At 42.8% G+C, this 19657-nt stretch overlaps 1 protein-coding gene across 4 annotated transcripts in view; it reads left to right on the top strand.

The window, feature by feature from the left end:
- Nucleotides 1-19657, top strand: part of PXYLP1 (2-phosphoxylose phosphatase 1) — a 65462-nt gene that overhangs the window by 13430 nt on the left and 32375 nt on the right. For 3 of the 4 annotated variants that reach the window (XM_062606262.1, XM_062606263.1, XM_062606261.1), the window contains exon 2: nt 5367-5498. The exons of the other annotated variant lie outside the window; for it this stretch is intronic. In XM_062606262.1, the coding sequence (XP_062462246.1) occupies nt 5420-5498 (79 nt within the window). In that variant the 5' untranslated portion in view covers nt 5367-5419. The remainder of the gene's footprint in view (nt 1-5366; nt 5499-19657) is intronic. 4 annotated transcript variants of the gene reach the window in all.

Raw genomic sequence — 19657 nt, 5'->3', positions numbered from 1 at the left:
GAACAAAAAGTAGGTTAGTCATGCCAGCTGGTCTACTGGGAGCTGCAGCTTAGCCTGGGCTCTTAGCAGACATGCTGCTGTCACAGCCTTTCTAGGTAGGTACCAACATTTCCAATGAAATGGCCTAAAATGGAGAATGTGATTTGGTCAGGTTTTTCCAAAAGCCCTCCAGAGGCTTGGCTAAGCTGTCTGGCCTTGCTGTCAGTGGTAAAACTATTTTTACCCTTGTGTGAGCATGTAATATCTTAGCACCTTTCATTAGCACATGTTGGCCCTTTTGTGTAGAGTCAGAACAAGAAACTGAGTTTGCCCCAAACATTGCTTGCATTCAGTCATGGAAAGCTTTCCAAGAATGACCGTGTATGGAGCAAAGAACAAGGATGTTGGTTTTCGATACCCTGTAGGTGGGACTGTTCTGATCTTGTTTGAGGCTGATAAGCTTCCACAGGACTTTGGAACTTGCTTACCAGACTTGTATAAGCCAACTGAATATGCGCAAAAGATGGGGTCATATAGCGAACACCGCAGGCAAGGACCATCCAGAGGACCCTCTCAGAATCCCGAGCTTTGATACTGCATGGGTGTTCACTAAACTATGCCCATGGGGAGGGTGCTCTCATGCTGTGTGTCATTCTGGCATGTTTTGATGAGTTGGATCATGTTTAACAGATAAATTCTGTGGGTAGTCTGTATGCTGCAAAAGGTGGCTAAGAAGTAGCCTTTTATATATCTGCATTTTGATACAGGATACTTTATTAACAACTGTTCTTCAGAATATCTAGACTGCTTATGTGTGTCATGCTTATAATAGTGTTCCTGAAAAAAGTTTGGGGGTCTGTAAGCAATTTTTATCAAGTCCTGCTGCATTCATAGAAAATGTAGAATCATTTAAGTTGGAAAGGACTGTTAAGATCATGGAGTCCAGCCATTAATCTAACACTGATAAGTCCACCCCTAAACCATGTCCCAAAGCACCTCATCTACACCTGTTTTAAATACCTCCAGGGATGGTGACTGAACCACTTCTCTGGGCAGCCTGCTCCAGTGCTTAACAACCCTTACAGTGAAGAAATTTTTCCTAATATCCAGTCTAAATGTCCCCTGATGCAACTTGAGGCTGTTTTGGTCTTGGGCAAAAGACCTGTTTTAAGGGATGAGCATAAATCACTGCTTTTCTGGCACACATCGGAATGCTGCCTCATGAGCCGAGCTCCCAGTGCTGAGTTCTGCCTCTTCTGCAGCAGTATGGTGCTTACCTTTAAAAGCAGTATCACTTACTTACCTCCAAAACAAAGAACCAATGCCTGGAGAATAGCAAGGTGGTGTCATCAGCTGTAGATAGAATTGACCTTTGAGTACTGAGGGCTTACAGCACAGCGATGGTGAGGTTGGGGCATGACCTGCACTCTGGCCTGTGTGCAGAGTAAATAGTTAAAGATCAGTATTCTCTAAATGTCATGTTAGCAGCAGATGCTCAGCAACCCTGCAGCCTCTTGCTATGTGGTAGTATATTCTGAAGACCCACAACATGTTTTGCTCTGTGGTTGGTTTTTTGATCCATCTGCATATAAAAATAGTTTTGTGGGGAGATAAGGTTGGTTAGCTTTTTAATCCACACACACACACACACCCAGGCTCAGTGTTACCACTTTAGCTTACAAATGCTCACTTCAGTGAGTACTCACAATACTTATTGTTCTGCCTTGACTTAATATATGCTGGTTAAGTGCTGCTTGTCCCTGGGAGTTCCTTGTGTGCCAGCAAGGTACACCCAGAACACTGAGGCAGAGGCTTCAGTATATGGCCTTACGTACATCCATGTGATGCCTGGCAACTTGATATCAAGTAGGAGCTGATAACAAATTTTATTGGCAGTCTCTTATTTAACAGCTACTGAACAGGAGCTGTTCCTGTTCCTCCAAAGTTGTAGCACAGCAACTTTTAATTTGTTAGTGGGCCAAAGTATATTTAAATCTTTCCATTTAGTTTATAATTTCTTGAATACTGTGTTTAAACCAATATGTTTTAAAACAACTTCTGATCTTGCAATTAAGGTTTAAAGCTAATTGTTTTTTTCCTCTAAAACATCTTGCTAATATGAGGTGTGTGTGTATGATCTCCTTTTTTCCAGTCTTGTAATTTTTCCTTTTTTTATAGCAGTTTTTTTAATGCAGCAGCAGTATTAATGAGCACTGACAGTGCACAAGACCTCTTGTTCCTAAGACCTTTTTAACAGATTTTACCTTCTCCTTCCTGCTTAGTCTTATTTTGGTTTTTCCTGTGGTTCCCTTTCTGTTCTTCCATCTGTTTGGTTTAACTGCTTTAGTCTCTCCTGGTGTTTTTGTATACACTAATCCTTATAGGTTCTACTCTTTGCAGCTTTGTTTAGTTTCAGTGGGTTAGTTCAGATGTTCCAGGATGAGCTGCAATTTTATGAAACTGAGACTGTTAAAATTTTTCCTTCTTGTTTTTTTTTTTTAACTTTATTTTTATTACTGTTTGCAGATGCCATTTATGGTGCTATTGGCATTTTGGAAAAATACTGTAATAGCTCTGGTTTCTTGCTTCTCAGAATCTTCAGTTCTTTCCATTTTTCCACAGTTTCCAAAAGCTGTAAAGATAGTTTTCCAAGTAAAATGAGATGAAAAGACCTCAATCCTGCAAAATGTACATGCATGATACATTTCACTTACTGCAAGCCCCACCGCCTTCATTTCTGAAAGATCACCACTTACGCTTTGGGTCCCATTGTTTCTCACTGTGGAAGTCACCTTGGGCTAACTTGCAGATCCCACAACTCTTCTTAAGACTAACTGCAATAGATAAATAAATTCAGTGAGACATGAGTCATTTTCAAATATTAGTGAGGAAATTATGGGGGAGGGGGGTTGGATCTGAATTTTGAGATTGTGATTTTACATAAGTTATCAGCACTGAGAGAAATCTTGGTAAGATAGTTTTTGGAGAGCAGAAGAGTTTTTATAAACAAATATGTATTAATTACATGTACATGTAAGCCTTTTCATTCTCAAAAGCAGGAAGGAAGCAGGAGTGATCTCTTTCTGTGAGCAAATAAGTGCCAGAGCAAAAAAATCCAGTCATGGGGAGAAAACAAGTTATTTTCTGTCAACATGTTTGAATATGCTGTCATGAACAGAGCTCAGTTCAAAGGATCTGGCAATCTCAGAATATTGCTTTCAAGACTCAGCAATTTCTTGCACCTCTTGCACATAAGAGCAGCTGGTTGTTTAGAAAAGAAAGAAGAAAAAGGGGGACAAACACACCATCTCTTACGTAGAGCCATTTTCCAGTGGAAAATGGATATTTGTGAAAACAGAGCACTCCAGCAAATTCTGTGCACTTTGGGATGACATTTTGCAAGGAAAATTGTTGGTTTTACTAACAGTGCTTCTTGCTTGGGTATTTTCAGGAGAGGGCTGGGGGTCTTTTGTCCTGGTTGGGTTTTTTCTTTTTTTGGTGAGTTTTTGTTTGTTTGTTTGTTGTTTTTTGTGGTGTTTTGTTTGTTTCTTTGTTTTGTTCGGGTTTTGTTTTGTTCGGGGGTTCTTTTGGTTTTTTCATTGGGTTTTGGGGGGGTTGTTTGGTTGTTTTTTTAAACTTTTGCATCGAGTTATTTAAGTTTTTAAGTTTTATTAAATACTGTTAATTCGAAATATATTGTTCTGATCCTCATGAAAACTGTTATTTAAAAACGTTATTATGCAGAATTTTTCCAGGTGTTAATCTTAAGTCAATGTACTTTTCCATTTTCTGTGTAGTGGCATTTGTAATTTTACTTACTCCTCATTTTTTTAAATAAGAATTGTGAACTTTGTATCGGCTACCAGTTAGAAAGCCATTTTAAAGTTAGGCTATCAGTTAGCCTTTTTTAACATATATTTAACAGAGTGTGTGTGTACCTTTTTAAGACGTTGTAGGATTGTTTTCTTTCTAGGGTAGATTTACCAAATTGCTCTTGAGAGCTCTTAGAATCATAGAAGAGTTAGAGTTGGAAAGGACCTTTGAATCATCTAGTTCCAACCGCCCTTCCATGGGCAGGGACTCCTCACGCTAAACCATCTCACCCAAGGCTCTGTCCAGCCTGGCCTTGAAACCCACCAGGGATGGAGCATTCACAATTTCCCTGGGCAACCCATTCCAGTGCCTCACCACCCTAACAGGAAAGAATTTCTTCCTTATATCCAATGTAAACTTCCCCTGTTTAAGTTTTAACTTGTTACCTCTTGTCCTATCACTACAGTCCCTAATGAAGAGTCTCTCCCCAGCATCCTTACAGGCCCCCTTCAGATACTGGAAGGCTGCTATGAGATCACTACAAAGCCTTCTCCAGGCTGAACAGCCCCAACTTTCTCAGCCTCTCTTCATACGGGAGGTGCTCCAGTCCCCTGATCATCCTCATGGCCCTTCTCTGGACTTGTTCCAACAGGCCCATGACCTTTTTATGTTGAGGACACCAGAACTGCACACAATACTCCAGGTGAGGTCTCACAAGGGCAGGATCACCTCCTCGACCTGCTGGTCACACTCCTCTTGATGCAGCCCAGGATACGGTTGGCTTTCTGGGCTGCAAGTGCACACTTCAGCTGGCCCATGTTCATTTTCTCATCAACCAGCACCCCCAAGTCCTTCTCCGCAGGGCTGCTCTGAATCTCTTCTCTGCCCAACCTGTAGCTGTGCCTGGGATTGCTCCGACCCAGGTGTAGGACCTTGCACTTGGCATGGTTAAACTTCATGATGTTGGCATCAGCCCACCTCACAAGCGTGTCAAGGTCCCTCTGGATGGCATTCCTTCCCTCCAGCGTATCAACCGAACCACACAGCTTGGTGTCATCGGCAAACTTGCTGAGGGCGCACTCAATCCCACTGTCCATGTCAGCGACGAAGATGTTGAACAAGACCGGTCCCAACACCGATCCCTGAGGGACCCCACTCGTTACTGGTCTCCAGCCGGACATTGAGCCATTGACCACAACTCTTTGTGTGCGGCCATCCAGGCAGTGATAATAATAATAACAACATTCTTGTGGTGATTTGCTTTGCACAGAGCCAAGAGACTCCTGATAAAGAACTGTTGATAAAGTTATGACATAAGCATTAACCCTGTGCTAGCAGAAGAAAACTTGATTTTATTGGAAATAGCATTATTTTTATTTACTTGAAAGTTCTGTCTTGTGGAAATATAGTTAATCTCATAACTAGAGTGGAGACAATTTACAACCTTACTGATAATGTTGACAGTTTGAATTGCCTCGTGCTTGCCTTAAAGAATTAACTGACACTGTCAAAAGGGTATTTGAATTTTCTTTGCTATAGATGAAACATATTAGCCAATGTTTTTTTGTTTGCAGGAACCACTGATATATGAAGATGAAACCATGAAGAGAAAGCAGAGCGAATAATAATGCTTTTCCGAAACCGTTTTCTGTTCTTGCTGGCTTTGGCAGCCTTATTAGCCTTTTTGAGCCTCAGTCTACAATTCTGTAAGTGTCCTCCCCTTTTGTTTCCCATGTATGGTCATCTGTAGGTGTGTTTAAAAATAGCCATTCTTACATGTTATTTAAACATTCTTTTTGTATTTGAATATTTGGTTGTTGTGTGTTTGTTTTTTTTTTCCCAAGTAGTAAAATAAATGCAAGAATAAAGATAGTTTTATGTGCTATCTAGAAATCTATACGATCTAGAGACTTTTCAAATCAGGCTATCTCAGAAAAAAAAAAATCTTAATTTCGTAGTGCAATTAAGTAATTGAATACGATTGAATGCTCCCATGAAAGAGACAAAACACATTCGAGTAAAAACTGCTGCAATTCCTATTCTATATTGCATCAGACTGGAAGAGATTGAGAAAACTGCTGTGAGGCGATTGAGTGTTGGAACTTTTTCTGACTTGTACCCTCACACAAACTTCGAAAAGTGGAATTGACTTATCAGAAGTAGCCAGTTTGAAGAAAAGTTAAGAAAAATATAGATGAAAGATTCATTATGTTGTGCTTTGGATCGATTAATCAGGGGTCAGTCCAGAGGGCTGTCACTTACTGATGACTAGGCAGGAAGGTGGTGCTGATTGCAGGTTGATGTCTGTTAATAAATGTGCCAGGTGACTGCTATCACCTAGTTCATGAAATCTAACATTTGCTAGGTAAAGCCATGTTTTGTGTAATCCAGTATGTACTAATACATGTTAATATAATCAGTCGTTCTTAGAAGGCAAGGAAAATGCTTATCCATAGTATAGGATAATATTATTTGTTGTTGTCGCACTGTGTTTTAATATAAGAGTGTGGTCCTACTGCTCTGTGCTTTTTTTGCATATTGTGAAAAACCTCCAAACAAACCCAGACTCAGAGGATTACTTTAGATTTAGAATGTGTCTTTTGCATGTGATGGACAACTTGAAAATAAAAAAAAAAGTTGGGGGGGATGTTTAAACCCATCTGCATGTAATATGGGGCTTATGTCACCAAAGTGTTTTTTCAACCTCTTGTGGGTGCATGCCAGTGGGTCTGATTGCAGCTTGTTCTGTCAGCTAGCCTCTCTATGGCTCTGGCCTTGACATTACCTGGTTGGTTAGGAAATTGTGTATAGTTTGAACATCCTAGAGGAACTTCAACAGAAATATGAAAGCAAATTGTTAACAAGCGTGACCTTTATTTAAAGATAAGGAGGTATGCATATACAATCACAGAATGGTTAGGGTTGGAAAGAAACTTAAGATTGTCTAGTTCCAAACCCCCTGCCATGGCAGTGACGCCTCACACTAGACCAGGTCACTCAAGCCCGTGTACAGCCTTGAACACTGACAGGGGTGGAGCATTCACAGTGTGTTTGGGCGTCCAGTGCCTCACCACCCTCACTGTAAAGAACTTCTTCCTTGTATGTAACCTAAATCTCCCCAGTTGAAGTTTGAACCTGTTACACCTTATCCTATCACTACAGTCCCCAATGAAGAGTTCCTCCCCAGCATCCCTGTAGCCCCCCTTCAGATACTGGAAGGCTGCTATGAGGTCTCCATGCAGCCTTCTCTTCTCTTCTCCAGGCTGAACAGCCCCAACTTCCTCAGCCTGTCTTAATACAGGAGGTGCTCCAGTCCCCTGATCATCCTCATGGCCCTTCTCTGGACTTGTTCCAACAGTTCCATGTCCTTTTTATGTTGAGGACACCAGAACTGCACACAATACTCCAGGTGAGGTCTCACGAGAGCAGAGTAGAGGGGCAGGATCACCTCCTTCGACCTGCTGGTCACGCTCCTTTTGATGCAGCCCAGGATACGGTTGGCTTTCTGGGCTGCCAGCGCACACTGCAGCTGGCTTATGTTCATTTTCTCATTGACCGACACCTCCAAGTCCTTCTCCACAGGGCTGCTCTGAATCTTTTCTCTGCCCAAGCTGTAGCTGTGCCTGGGATTGCTCCAACCCAGGTGTAGGACCTTGCACTTGGCCTTGTTGAACTTCATGAGGTTTGCACTAGCCCACCTCTCAAGCATATCAAGGTCCCTCCTGGATGGCATCTTTTCTCTCCAGCGTATCAACCAAACCACATAACTTAGTGTCATCATCAAACTTGCAGGTGTGTGAATCACATTTTATCAAAAGAGGAAGTTATTTTTCAGTGAATTAGAAGATAACATTTGTACAAGTAGAGGTCCAGAAGATGTTTGAGGGGTGGTTTAAAAAGCACTCAAGGTACAGCAGGCAGCCATCATGAGGCTTAGTGCCAACACCAAAATACATGTAGAAATTTTTACGTAATGAGAACTGTAATAAAGGCTAGCAGAAACCAAGTAGTTTAAAGCATAGAGGTAATCTGATATTTTAACTTCTACCAGCTTCAGATTGTAGAGCAATTTCTTCAAACTCGGAGCAAAGGCCATCTCCAGAGGAAAGATGAAGCTCTCTTCTTCTATCACCATATAAAACTATTATGGAAACCATCAGGAATTTAGAGAATTTAAAAAACAAATCAAAGTCTTAAAGCCAAAACCAGTTTTTCCCCTCTGACCACAAAACAATCCACTATCTGCAAAATTATCTTAAAGCCAAAACCAGTTTTTCCCCTCTGACCATGAAACAATCCACTATCTAGAAAATTATCTTAAGTGTTTGATGAGCTGCTTTCAGATTAAGCATAGGTGTACATTTTTAAGTCTTCTCCAAGTTACAGTTACTGCCTAGTTTCACATTAAATTAAGAAAGCACTTGTTTCTGAACTTGAGCTTTCAATGAAATGGGCATGCACATATTTAAGGAAGTGTAGTTTCAGCACTGTGTTAGGGCAGAACGTTTAATCAATCTCCACAACTAATATAAATGCATAAAATTGCATTTTTGATAGAAGTGGATTAAGTACTAGCTCATGGTGACCCAAAAGCTGCCTCAGTAGAGCAGTAACCCCCATAACATCCATTAGAAAACATCTGTCAGCCCCTCTGATACTGCATGATATGGAGCACTTTACTGCAATAGAGCACTGAAGGATGGGAACTTTTAAGTGTCTAGCTCTACTTAGACACTACATACTACTTAGACACTACATACTTAGTAGGTCAGTATTTACCATTTGTTTCATATTGCCATATTGAAGGTCATTCCTTGCACTGAATCTCTTCCTCTTAACACATAACATAGTACAGAGCCATGAGTCCCTCACAGTTTGATTCTTGCTGCTGCACAAATTGGTAGTAATGTAGCCTTGTTTTATTTATTAAGTTTTTTTTGGTGGGTTTTTTTTTTTTTTCTGAAAGCAATATGCTTCTTTTCTTTTTCCTCAGACTGTAAAATTCAGTTTCGAAATTTTGATCCCTTCTGAGCTGCCTGGAGAAAAAATGTGATCATACTGCTTTATAATAATCGAATACTGCATTCAATTTTGGGGCCCTCACAAGACAGACATTGAGGTGCTGGAGCAGATCCAAAGAACAGTGAAGATGGTGAAGAGTCACAGGTCTTATGAAGGACAGCTGAGGGAACTGGGATTACTATTATAACTATTCTATGATTGTTTAGCCTGGAGAAAAGGAGGGTGAATGGAGACCTTACTGCTGTCTCTACAACTACCTGAAAGGAGATTGTAGTGACATGAGGGTCAGTCTCTTCTCACAAGTAAGCAACAGGATGAGAGGAAATGGCCTCGGGGTGCACCAGGGGAGGTTTTAGACTGAATATTAGGATACCTTTCTTCACTGAAAGGGTTGTCAAGCACTGGAACAGTCTGTCACCATCCCTGGAGGCATTTAAAAGATGTGTAGATGAGGTGCTTAGGGACATGGTTCATTGATCGACTTGGCAGTGCTCAGTTAATGATTGGACTCCATGATCTTAAAGGTCCTTTCCAACCTGAATGATTCTATAATTTGTGGCAGATCATGGAATGAAAATGAGAGTTTATACTTGTAGGCTTAGGAAAATTCCCAGGGCACTGATTTTTGTTTGTTTTTCTTTGTTTGAAGGGAGCTACCTCCTGAAACATTTGGAGTGGAAATGGATGTTTTATGCTGTTGTGAGATTGTGATTCTCTGTTAGCAAGCAGTGCACAGCTTTCTGGAGGAGGGCTGGTCATTTTAAAACATACTACTGCTTTACTAAGCAGTGAATGTTGAAAATATTTCTTCTTTTGGCGCTAAATTTGTTTGTTTACAAATGTGAATCAGTAACAGTAGAGGCATAATTATACAAATGATACATATCTTTCTTTTTTAAATTTCTGCTTTAGGCCAGAGCATCACTCCTGTAAATGCTCAATATTATATCCCCTCTTGTCCACATGTAGAACTGTGGTAATCTGAAGCCAATCTTGTGAGATGTAGCTGACTCTGAAGTAAAGGGAGTGGTGAAGGCCATGTTCAGCTGGTTTTCTGTAGGTTCTGACTCAATATTACGAACAGCCCCCACTGGGATGGCTGACAAGCTGTCCCATGCTTGAACTGTGAGAGTTCAGGAACTGCTTGCAACAGTTTGCTACCAGGCAGGCAGAAATCAATGCTGGTTTACTTTAATAGGCTAGGCTGTGAAGGGTCTGAAATTGCTTAGTGAGCAGTGATTCCTGCAGCCATAGTGAAGTGGAGGTGATAGGTGTTGTGCTGGCAGTCCTAATGTAAGTCTGTCCTTCCTTGTAAAACAAACTCCCAAGGCAATTGTTTCAGAGCTAACAGTTGTCACATCTCAGGTTTAGACATGAGGACAGAAATGTTGAGGAAAGTAACTAGGATTGGACCTCAGAGTCTTCAGTTGTGGTAGGCAGGACATGGATCCAGGATCCATGGAAGACTCTATGCCCTGTTTCATGTTTGTTTGTGGTCCCTTTCTCTTCTGTCTTAGTTTATGAGTTCCAATCTAAACTAGTCTGCTTTCATGTTGTTCTTCCCCCAGGACTGGTGCTTTACACGGATACCAACACTTTAACTTCCAGGGTAAATAATCGAGAAAGTTTCCCCCAGAATCTCTCTTGACAGCAAACAGCTTTGAATGCTTAAAGTGTTCTGTCCCACCAGCAATTGCAGTGGATGGACGTGGAGCATTTGGCAAGGATCACTCTTACCAGAGCCGAAGCTACTCTCTGTGTTATATCTGCACTGCTGTGGTACCACTGGTACAGAAGGCAGCTCTGCTGAGCAGTCAGTTCACATCTGTCAAATGTTGTGTGCTGGACTGGCTTGCTGGATCAAATACCAGCTAAATCTTCCTCATTTCCTTATCCTGTGAAGAGGGAGACATGTAAGCACACTGCATTTTGACAGACAGTTGGAGAAAGGACTTTTATTTTTAACTGTAATAGTAATTCTTCGAGGTGATGTAGTTGCTGTGTATCCCATAAGGTATCTTCCTTCCTTCTGCCAGAGTCCTCTGCCAAGTAGGTTTTGGACAATGGGGGACTTGACCAGTTGTGCTCTTTATGCCCTTGTAGAGGAGCAAAAGGCAGAGGGTCCAAGTACAGTCTCTTTGTATGCTGGTTCCCACTGCATGAGGTACTAGGCTTGCTTGCCTGCCTGAGGTGCTGCCAGCTGGCTCCTGGGTATTTCACTTGCAGCAGGTAGGGTAAGGCAACTTTCTTGAAAAAGTCTGACTTTTTTTTTCAAGCGATTTACATAAATAATGCCTTAGGTTTTGTTTCTGAATGTATGTGGTGGATGATACGAAAGTGAGATTTGAGGCATGTTTGAAAACTTCATAGTTTTGCCAGAGTTGTTTCCCATTTCTAGTAGACACATAGAAGACCCTTAAAAAGGTGTTTATACTTGGTAAAAACTTACAAATCTTAATGGTTCTAGGCATCTTTTATATAATTGTGTGGCCTGGACTTTGAAGCAAAAGACTGGGAGCCAGATGTGTTCTCACATTCAGTTTGGCTGTTGTACATTGTGAAATCTGGACCAGATCAGCAATAAAGGAAAACCTTCTTGAATGGCAAATACCTCTGAATTTTGTACGTTTTAATTCTTAAATAGATTAGAAAAATGCAGTGTTAAAAGTTAAAAACTCCCAATATGTTCCACTGCTGCTTGAAAGCACGCTATGGCATCTCTGTCAGATAATTATGGTGATGAGTGTTTGGGAAACACACTGAAAAGGGTGGCTGGTTGGCTTACAAACCAGGTATGACTGACAGCTTAAAGTTTTATTGGGAACTGTCATTGTTTCCCTCCTGTTTTATGTTTGCAGCCAGATCTATGCAAAAGAGTGGAGAAGTATTTTCCTTACAGTATCATTCCACACGTTTTTGTTTTTCCTCTCTTTGCCTGTCATGTAAATGGTCATGGTTCTAAAATGATTTAAAACTTCATTACTAGAGACAAAAGAACTGGCTTTGATAGACTTTTCGGTTAGTTCTAAAATGGAATAATGTTTTTCTCTTAAAAGACTTCAGTGTTTGCTTTGTCAGAAAAACTGCAGAATGGAAAAATGACCTGTGCTGGACTGTGGGCTCTATTTTTGTCTCTGTAAATATTATCTGTAATGCTGCTGACTAAAACTGGGCAGTTTACTTCTGTGCAAACAGAGTGAATGCAGGTTGGGATACTTTATTCTTGTTTGCTAGAGGAATACCTCAACCATCGCAGCCTTTTCCTTTATACTCTGTGCGTGTAAAATGCCCAGACCATGCAAAGGGATTGTAAATGCAGTGGCTGGGGGAGTTGCTATACAATAGAGATGGATCAGTGCAGCTACATTCAAGCGTGCTCTAAGGGCTGTGGTCCTGCAGCCTCACGCTGAGGGGAAAAGGCGTAATTTAGGCCCCTGTCAGTGTTAATTACACTGGTTAGCCCTTAGGTCAGCTCAGGAACAGGAGGTTGCAAGTATGCCTGAAGAGCTGCTTTCTTTTTTTCCCTTACAATTGGTGTAGTACATGAGAACTCAATTACTGGGTGAGCACAGACCTTCCACAGTATTAGAACATCTGTGACTGACTGCAGAAGCCTTAAGGTGGGTCTCCTCAGGATGCTTCAACTATTTGTCTTTGAATTATCTTGAATAAACCAAACTGAAAGAAAATTTAAAAGTTAGCTGTTAAGTTGCCAAATATAATCTCTCTAAAGCTTACTTGACAATGACTGAAGACTTATTTTTTAATTGAATGCAGCTATTTATTTTTTTTTTCCAATGAGGCACATACCTTTATTTTACTTTGTTTTTTTATTTTTGTTTACATTTACTGAAAGCCTAAAGAAAGTAATAGTCAACAGAAGACTAAAACTGTAGTGGGAAAGCATCTCTTTACTTGCTGTATAACCCTGTGGCAGGCATAAACTAGAGACCTTCCTTTTGAGCCTGCCTGCTTCAGGCACTTCAGAATCATGAAGTTCCTGGCTTTCAGGCAGATCCTGCATATGGAGCTTCTCTTCTGGCTGGAAGTTTGTTTCCCTAAATACTTTAATACCTTGCTCTGTACCTCAGGCCTGTCTTTGATAAAAAGAATTCTGGCACCTGCAACTGCTTTTTAGGATGTCAGCCATTACCCTGGCAGGGTGCTGGTTCCCATGTAAAGTGGTGTGTAAGGAGGTTTTTTGTTTTTTTTTTTCTTTTAAATAACTTTTTCTGCCTTGATGCTTCAGGCTTGGGTGTCGGTGTTTCAGCATGTCTAGAGATGACATTTTGCTTTTCCAGTAATAATTTCCCTCAACTTTCACAGAATCCTAAGGGTTGGAAGGGGCCTCAAAAGATCATCTAGTCCAACCCCCCTGCAAGAGCAGGGTAACCTAGAGTACATCACACAGGAACTTGTCCAGATGGGCCTTGAATATCTCCAATGTAGGAGACTCCACAACCCCTCCTGGGCAACCTGTTCCAATGCTCTGTCACTCTCACAGTAAAGAAATTTTTCCTGATGTTCACATGGAACCTCCTATGCTCCAGTTTACACCCATTGCTCCTTGTCCTATCACTGGACATCACTGAAAAAAACCTAGCTCCATCATCCTAACACTCACCCTTTACTTATTTGTAAACATTGATGAGGTCACCCCTCAGTCTCCTCTTCTCCAAGCTAAAGAGTCCCAGCTCCATCAGCCTCTCCTCATAAGAGAGATGTTCCACTCCCTTAATCATCTTTGTAGCTCTGCGCTGGACTCTCTCCAGCAGCTCCCTGTCCTTCTTGAACTGAGGGGCCCAGAACTGGACACAAAATTCCAGATGTGGCCTCTCCAAGGCAGAGTTGAGGGGGAGGAGAACCTCTCTTGACCTACTAATCACACCCTTTCTAATGCACCCTAGGATGCCATTGGCCTTCTTGGCCACAAGGGCACATTGCTGGCTCATGGTCATCCTCCTATCCACCAGGACCCCCAGGTCCCTTTCCCCTTCACTACTGTCCAGCAGGTCAGCCCCCAACCTGTACTGGTACATGGGGTTGTTCTTCCCCAGATGCAAGACTCTACACTTGCCCTTGTTGAATTTCATCAAGTTCCTCTCCACCCAACTCTCCAGCCTGTCCAGGTCTCGCTGAATGGCAACACAGCCCTCTGGTGTGTCAGCCACTCCTCCCAGTTCAGTATCATCAGTGAACTTGCTGAGGGTACATTCAGTTCCCTCATCCAGGTCGTTGATGAAAATATTAAACAGCACTGGTCCCAGCACCGACCCCTGAGGGACTCCACTAGTCACAGACCTCCAGCTAGATTCTGCCCCATTAACCACAACTCTCTGCCTTCTTCCTTCCAACCAGTTCTTGATTCACCTCACTACCTGATCATCAAGCCCACACTTCCTTAGCTTATCTATGAGGGTGCTGTGGGAGACAGTATCAAATGCCTTATTGAAATCAAGAAAAAACACATCTACCGCTCTACCATCATCCATCCACCTAGTTACTTGCTCATAGAAGGCTATAAGGTTGGTCAAACATGACTTCCCCTTGGTAAAGCCATGTTGGCTGCTCTTAATGACCCCCTCATCCTTGATATGCCTAGAGATGGTGTCAAGAATAAGTTGTTCCATCACCTTTCCAGGGATGGAGGCAAGGCTGACCGGTCTATAATTACCCGGGTCCTCCTTGCCCTTCTTATAGACCGGCGTGACATTTGCCATCCTCCAATCCTCAGGCACCTCACCTGTTTCCCATGACTTACTTTCCCATGGAGAGTGGCTCAGCAATGACCTCCGCCAGCTCCCTCACCACCCGCGGGTGTATTCCATCCGGATCCATCGATTTATAGATGTCCAGATTACCTAACTGATCCCTAACCCAATCCTCATCTACCAAAGCAAACTCCTCCTTTATCCTGACTCCTTCCGGGGCTATAGGAATCTGGATCCCCCGGGGAGAGTCTGCAGGAGTAAAGACAGAGGCAAAGAAGGCATTCAACACTTCTGCCTTCTTTATATCCTCTGTCTCCAGGGCACCCACCTCATTCAGCAGTGGGCCTATACTGCTTCTTGTGTTAGTTTTATTCGCTATGTATTTGAAGAAGCCCTTTCTATTGTCCTTGACCCGACTTGCCAGATTAAGTTCCAAGGAGGCCTTAGCTGTCCTAATTGCTTCCCTACATCCTCTAACAGCTGTCCTATATTCCTCCCAAGTGGCCAGCCCCTCCTTCCATAATCCATAGATTCTCTTTTTCCGTATGAGTTTGCCCAGCAGTTCCTTGTTTAACCATGTTGGTCTCCTGGCTCCCCTACTTGACTTCCTACTCATTGGGACACTCTGATCCTGAGCTTTGAAGAGGTGGTATTTGAATGCTGACCAACTATCTTGAGCCCCTTTACCACCTAGTACTCTTTGCCATGATACTTCCCTTAGCAATTGATTGAAGAGGCCAAAGTTTGCCCTTTGGAAATCCAGAAATGTGGCCTTGCTAGGTATTCTATTCCTCCCACACAAGATCCTAAACTCCACCATCTCATGGTCACTGCAGCCCAGGCTGCCATTGACCGTCACTACTTCAACCAGACCCTCCTTGTTGGTGAGTACCAGATCCAGCAGCGCTCCTCTCCTAGTTGGTTCGTCCACCATTTGCATTAAGAAGTTATCATCAATGCACTGGAGGACCCTCCTAGACTGTGAATGACTGGCTGTGTAAGTCTTCCAGCAAATATCGGGGTAGTTAAAATCCCCCATAAGGACCAAGGCATGTAGTCATGAGGCTGCTTTCAATTGCCTGTAGAAAGCCTCATCAACTCCTTCGTCCTGATCAGGAGGTCTATAATAGACCCCCACAACTGTGTCACCCATACCAGCCTGTCCCTTAATTCGCACCCACAGACTTTCCACTTGGTCCTCATCTGTCCCTGGACAGAACTCAATACGTTCTAGTCGCTCTTTCACATAAAGAGCAACTCCACCACCTCGCTTTGCTGATCTGTCTTTCCTAAAAAGGACATAGCCATCCATGACCACATTCCAGTCATGTCAGCTGTCCCACCATGTCTCTGTAATTGCCACCAGGTCATAACCTTTAGACCTCAGACAGACTTCTAACTCCTCCTGTTTATTCCCCAGGCTGCGTGCATTGGTGTACAGGCATTCCAGGGAGCAAGCTGAGCACACTAGTGGCACCCTTGGAAGGCGGGAGGCCTTCTGGTCTTCATTCATACTAGAACATTGCCCCGCTACTTCAAACCCAGCTACAGCCCCCTCACACTTCGAATCTAACCTAGAGCTCTGTGAGTGAGGTACCCTTTTTCCCCTGCAGGACAGGGTTTAAACAACTACCCTTTCCCTCAAATGAAACAATAGATTGAGAGTTCTCCCTAGTCTGCCATTCTTCAAGTCCTAGCATGTTTCTCTTGGGCTTGTCCCCAACAGGCCCAGTTATCTCCCCTTCCCCCTTCCTACCTAGTTTAAAGCCCTGTCAATGAGCCCTGCTAACTCCTGCCCCAGAAACCTTCTCCCCCTCTGGGACTGATGTATCCCACCTGCCACCAGCAAACCAGGTGTCTCATATAGCAGCCTATGATTGAAAAACCCAAACCCCTGCCTTTGGCACCAGTCCGGTAGCCATACATTGATCTGCAGTCTCTTCCTATTTATCTCTTCACCTTTGCTTGTAACAGGTATGGAGGCAAACACCACTTGTGCTCCAGACCCTCTAACCAGCCGTCCCAGGGCCCTGAAGTCTCTCTTCATTGCCCTTGCCCTGCTTGTAATAATTTCATCACTGCCAACCTGAAAAACCAGCAGTGGGTAGTAGTCAGAGGGCTGCACCAGATCAGAGAGTTTCCTTTTAACATCTCCAGTCCGAGCCCCAGGTAGGCAGCAGACTTCCCTGTGGGATGGATCAGGTCGACAAACGGGCCCTTCTGTTCCCCTCAGAAGGGAGTCACCCACCACAATTACTCTTCTTTTCTTCTTCGTTGAGGAAGTTCTAAGGCATGGGGGTGAGTGACAAGCCCTAGGTGACTCACTAGATGGATCTACCCCTCCATCACCATTTACCTGGCCCTGTAGTTCCAAGACCTCATACCTGTTACTCAGGGGCAACTGGGAGGAAGGAGGGGATTGTGAGGGTTTTCGCTTACCTCTCCGAGGAGGGACCTCCCTCCATACTTCCTTGTCCCTTAAGTTTACTCCTTCTGTCTGATGGTAGGAGGGAAGGGGATCCATCACTTGTTCAACCACTTCCCTCTGCCCTTGTCTTAGGCTGTGGCTCCACCAATCAATTTCACTTTCACACTCTCTGATTGCTCTCAATCTTTCTATGTCCTCCCTCAGTTCAACCACCTGCTTTAGCAGGTCATCTACTTGCTCACACCGCACACAAGTGGTGTCACTGACTCTCTTCGATACAAGTGCCAGGCTCAGGCATTCACTGCAGCCAGAGACCTGCACGGCCACATGTCTGCAGGAAGGCTCAGTCTGGGTACCCACATTATTCCTAACTACAGGTTTTGATTGAGTGGTGACCATGATCTATCTGGTCAATCGGTCCGTCTACATCTCTTTGCACAAGCAAGCAGTCCTTCCTCCTCCTGCGCTCCAGTCGAGTCCTCTGGTTTTGCACTGGAAGTTTTGGTTTTACAGATGAGTCATGGGAAACAGAAATCAGGATTCTCCACAAGGAAAAGCAGTGGAGTTTTATTTTGTCAGCCTGAGTGATGCAGCCAGCTCTTACTCTATGAGGACCATGTGAGCACTGTATGCAACCCACCAGGATGTTGCCTGTAGGAGGCAGTTGCTTCCTCTTGGGGAGCCTGTTTGCACCCTGCTTGGTGGCTCAATACAGCTGTACAAGAGCAACACTGCAGCTTGGTATCCTCACCACTGCTCACTGCAGCTCCTACCACAATAGAAGCTGTAGTGCAGTAGGTGCTGGATGGTCTGGGGAGGAGGCGGCTCCAGGCGAGTGTGTGCCAGGGTCAAACACTCAGCAGGGACTTGCAGGTGGGAATAGAGGTGGAAGCTGAGGGGGTGAGGCATTCCTGTTCAGCCTTTCCATTTGCAAAGCAGGATGTGCTTCCTTAAGTTGTGAAGTTGTAACTGTGGCACTGCAGAGCTGCCACTTTTCCCCCACCCCAAACCAGAATGTGAGTGTGAGCTGCACCCACAGCCTCATAACCAGAGACTGCAGTGGGATGCCAAGAGGAGCTGGGATATGTGAAGTCTGTGGGGAAAAAAAAAAATGCGTGAGTTGTTTTTTTCCAGAACTTAATTTCTGAAGAAGACGGGTAGAAAGACTCCAAGGTATTCAGTAAAAAGATATATAAGCTTCTAGCTGTTTCTGGATAGAATACATATCCTTACCATCTCTCTAAGGTGAATTCCTTACCATTTTAGCATTGTTCCACCTGGAGAAGAGAAGGCTCTGGGGAGACCTTAGAGCCATCTTCAAGTACCTAAAGGGGCCTACAAGGAATCTGAAGAGGGACTTTTTACAAGGGCATGTAGTGACAGGACAAGGAGGAATGGCTTTAAACTGAAAGAGGGGAGGTTTAGACTAGATGTTAGGAAGAAACTGTTCCCTGTGAGGGTGGTGAGGCACTGGCGCAGGTTGCCCACAGAAGCTGTGACTGCCCCATCCCTGGCAGTGTTCAAGGCCAGGCTGGACAGGGCTTTGAGCAACCTGGTCAAGTGGAAGGTGTCCCTGCCTGTGGCAGGGGACTGGAACTAGGTGAGCTGTAAGGTGCATTCCCACCCAAGCCATTCTGTGATTCTACAGTCTCTTACTGTTCCTTACCAACAAGCAGTAGCTACTCATGTTTCTTATTTTAAGAATATAATTTCTTCAGTGGAAGAAAAAAATTTAAGAGTATTGCTTTTTCCTGATTTATTCAGCTAACTATATTTCAAAAGCCACAACTTTAGAATTCTTGATGCAGGGAAGTTGTTTTTGTCATGTGTTACCAGTGTACAAAATTAAAATGAGACCAGATACATCCCTCCCTGAATTTGCCTTCAAGCTTATAAGCATGGCAGATTTTCCACTAATGAGAAGTCTCTCTGGGTTTTTTGAAAGTACTGATTTAATCTGAATTTAAGATTAAAGGGAAAAATAAGCCACAAATAATATATACAAGGCTGTGTAAATTTTGGTAGTGAATGAAGAAAACTAACTGCAAATATACAGATATTTGTTAAAGATGCTTTTTATGTTGTAACTGGAGATACTTAAATAACGTTTTTTGTGGTTCTCAAAAGTGGTGATCTTACATACTAAGAAGGCAGAAATTAAGCCTGGAAGGGGGAGGAGACACAATGAATACTTGACAATGACACTGTGGGACAATCTTGTTTTCTCCCACAAATATAAATCAATCATTTTTAAATATCTTCTTTTATTATAGGTCAGGTTAGGTTGCTTCAGACAAGATTTGACTTACAGAAATTACCTGGCAGGCTACAGAAATTCATAGATCTTCTTTAAATACATATTTTGGCTTCATTTGTGATGATTATTTGAAATGTATTTAAGCAGATATTAATGTGAGCTGTTAAAACATATGTTTGAAAGATATTATAAGTAAAACCTAATATTTTGCAAAATCTAACAGCAAGTTACTAGTTAGGCTTCTGCAAACCCTTACTACAGTGTTAGATTATATTATGGAGAGAAGGAGACAAGACTAGAAAATAATAAGCGTTTTAACGCTATTTCTCTTAAAATCCAGCTCAAATCTTTGTCCTAATATCTGTAAGAAAGTTTAAAAGTGTTGAAATTTTTGCTTCAGTCTTTTAATAATTATAGTGATACATCTTGCAATTATTTTAAATATGT

Source organism: Pezoporus occidentalis, unplaced genomic scaffold (assembly GCF_034315485.1).
Source record: "Pezoporus occidentalis ecotype Australia unplaced genomic scaffold, CSIRO_AGI_Poc_V1 ctg95, whole genome shotgun sequence".
In the NCBI taxonomy this organism is placed as follows: domain Eukaryota; kingdom Metazoa; phylum Chordata; class Aves; order Psittaciformes; family Psittacidae; genus Pezoporus; species Pezoporus occidentalis.
The sequence above is the reverse complement of the archived record's forward strand: the minus strand, read 5'-3'. Positions and strand labels throughout refer to the sequence as shown.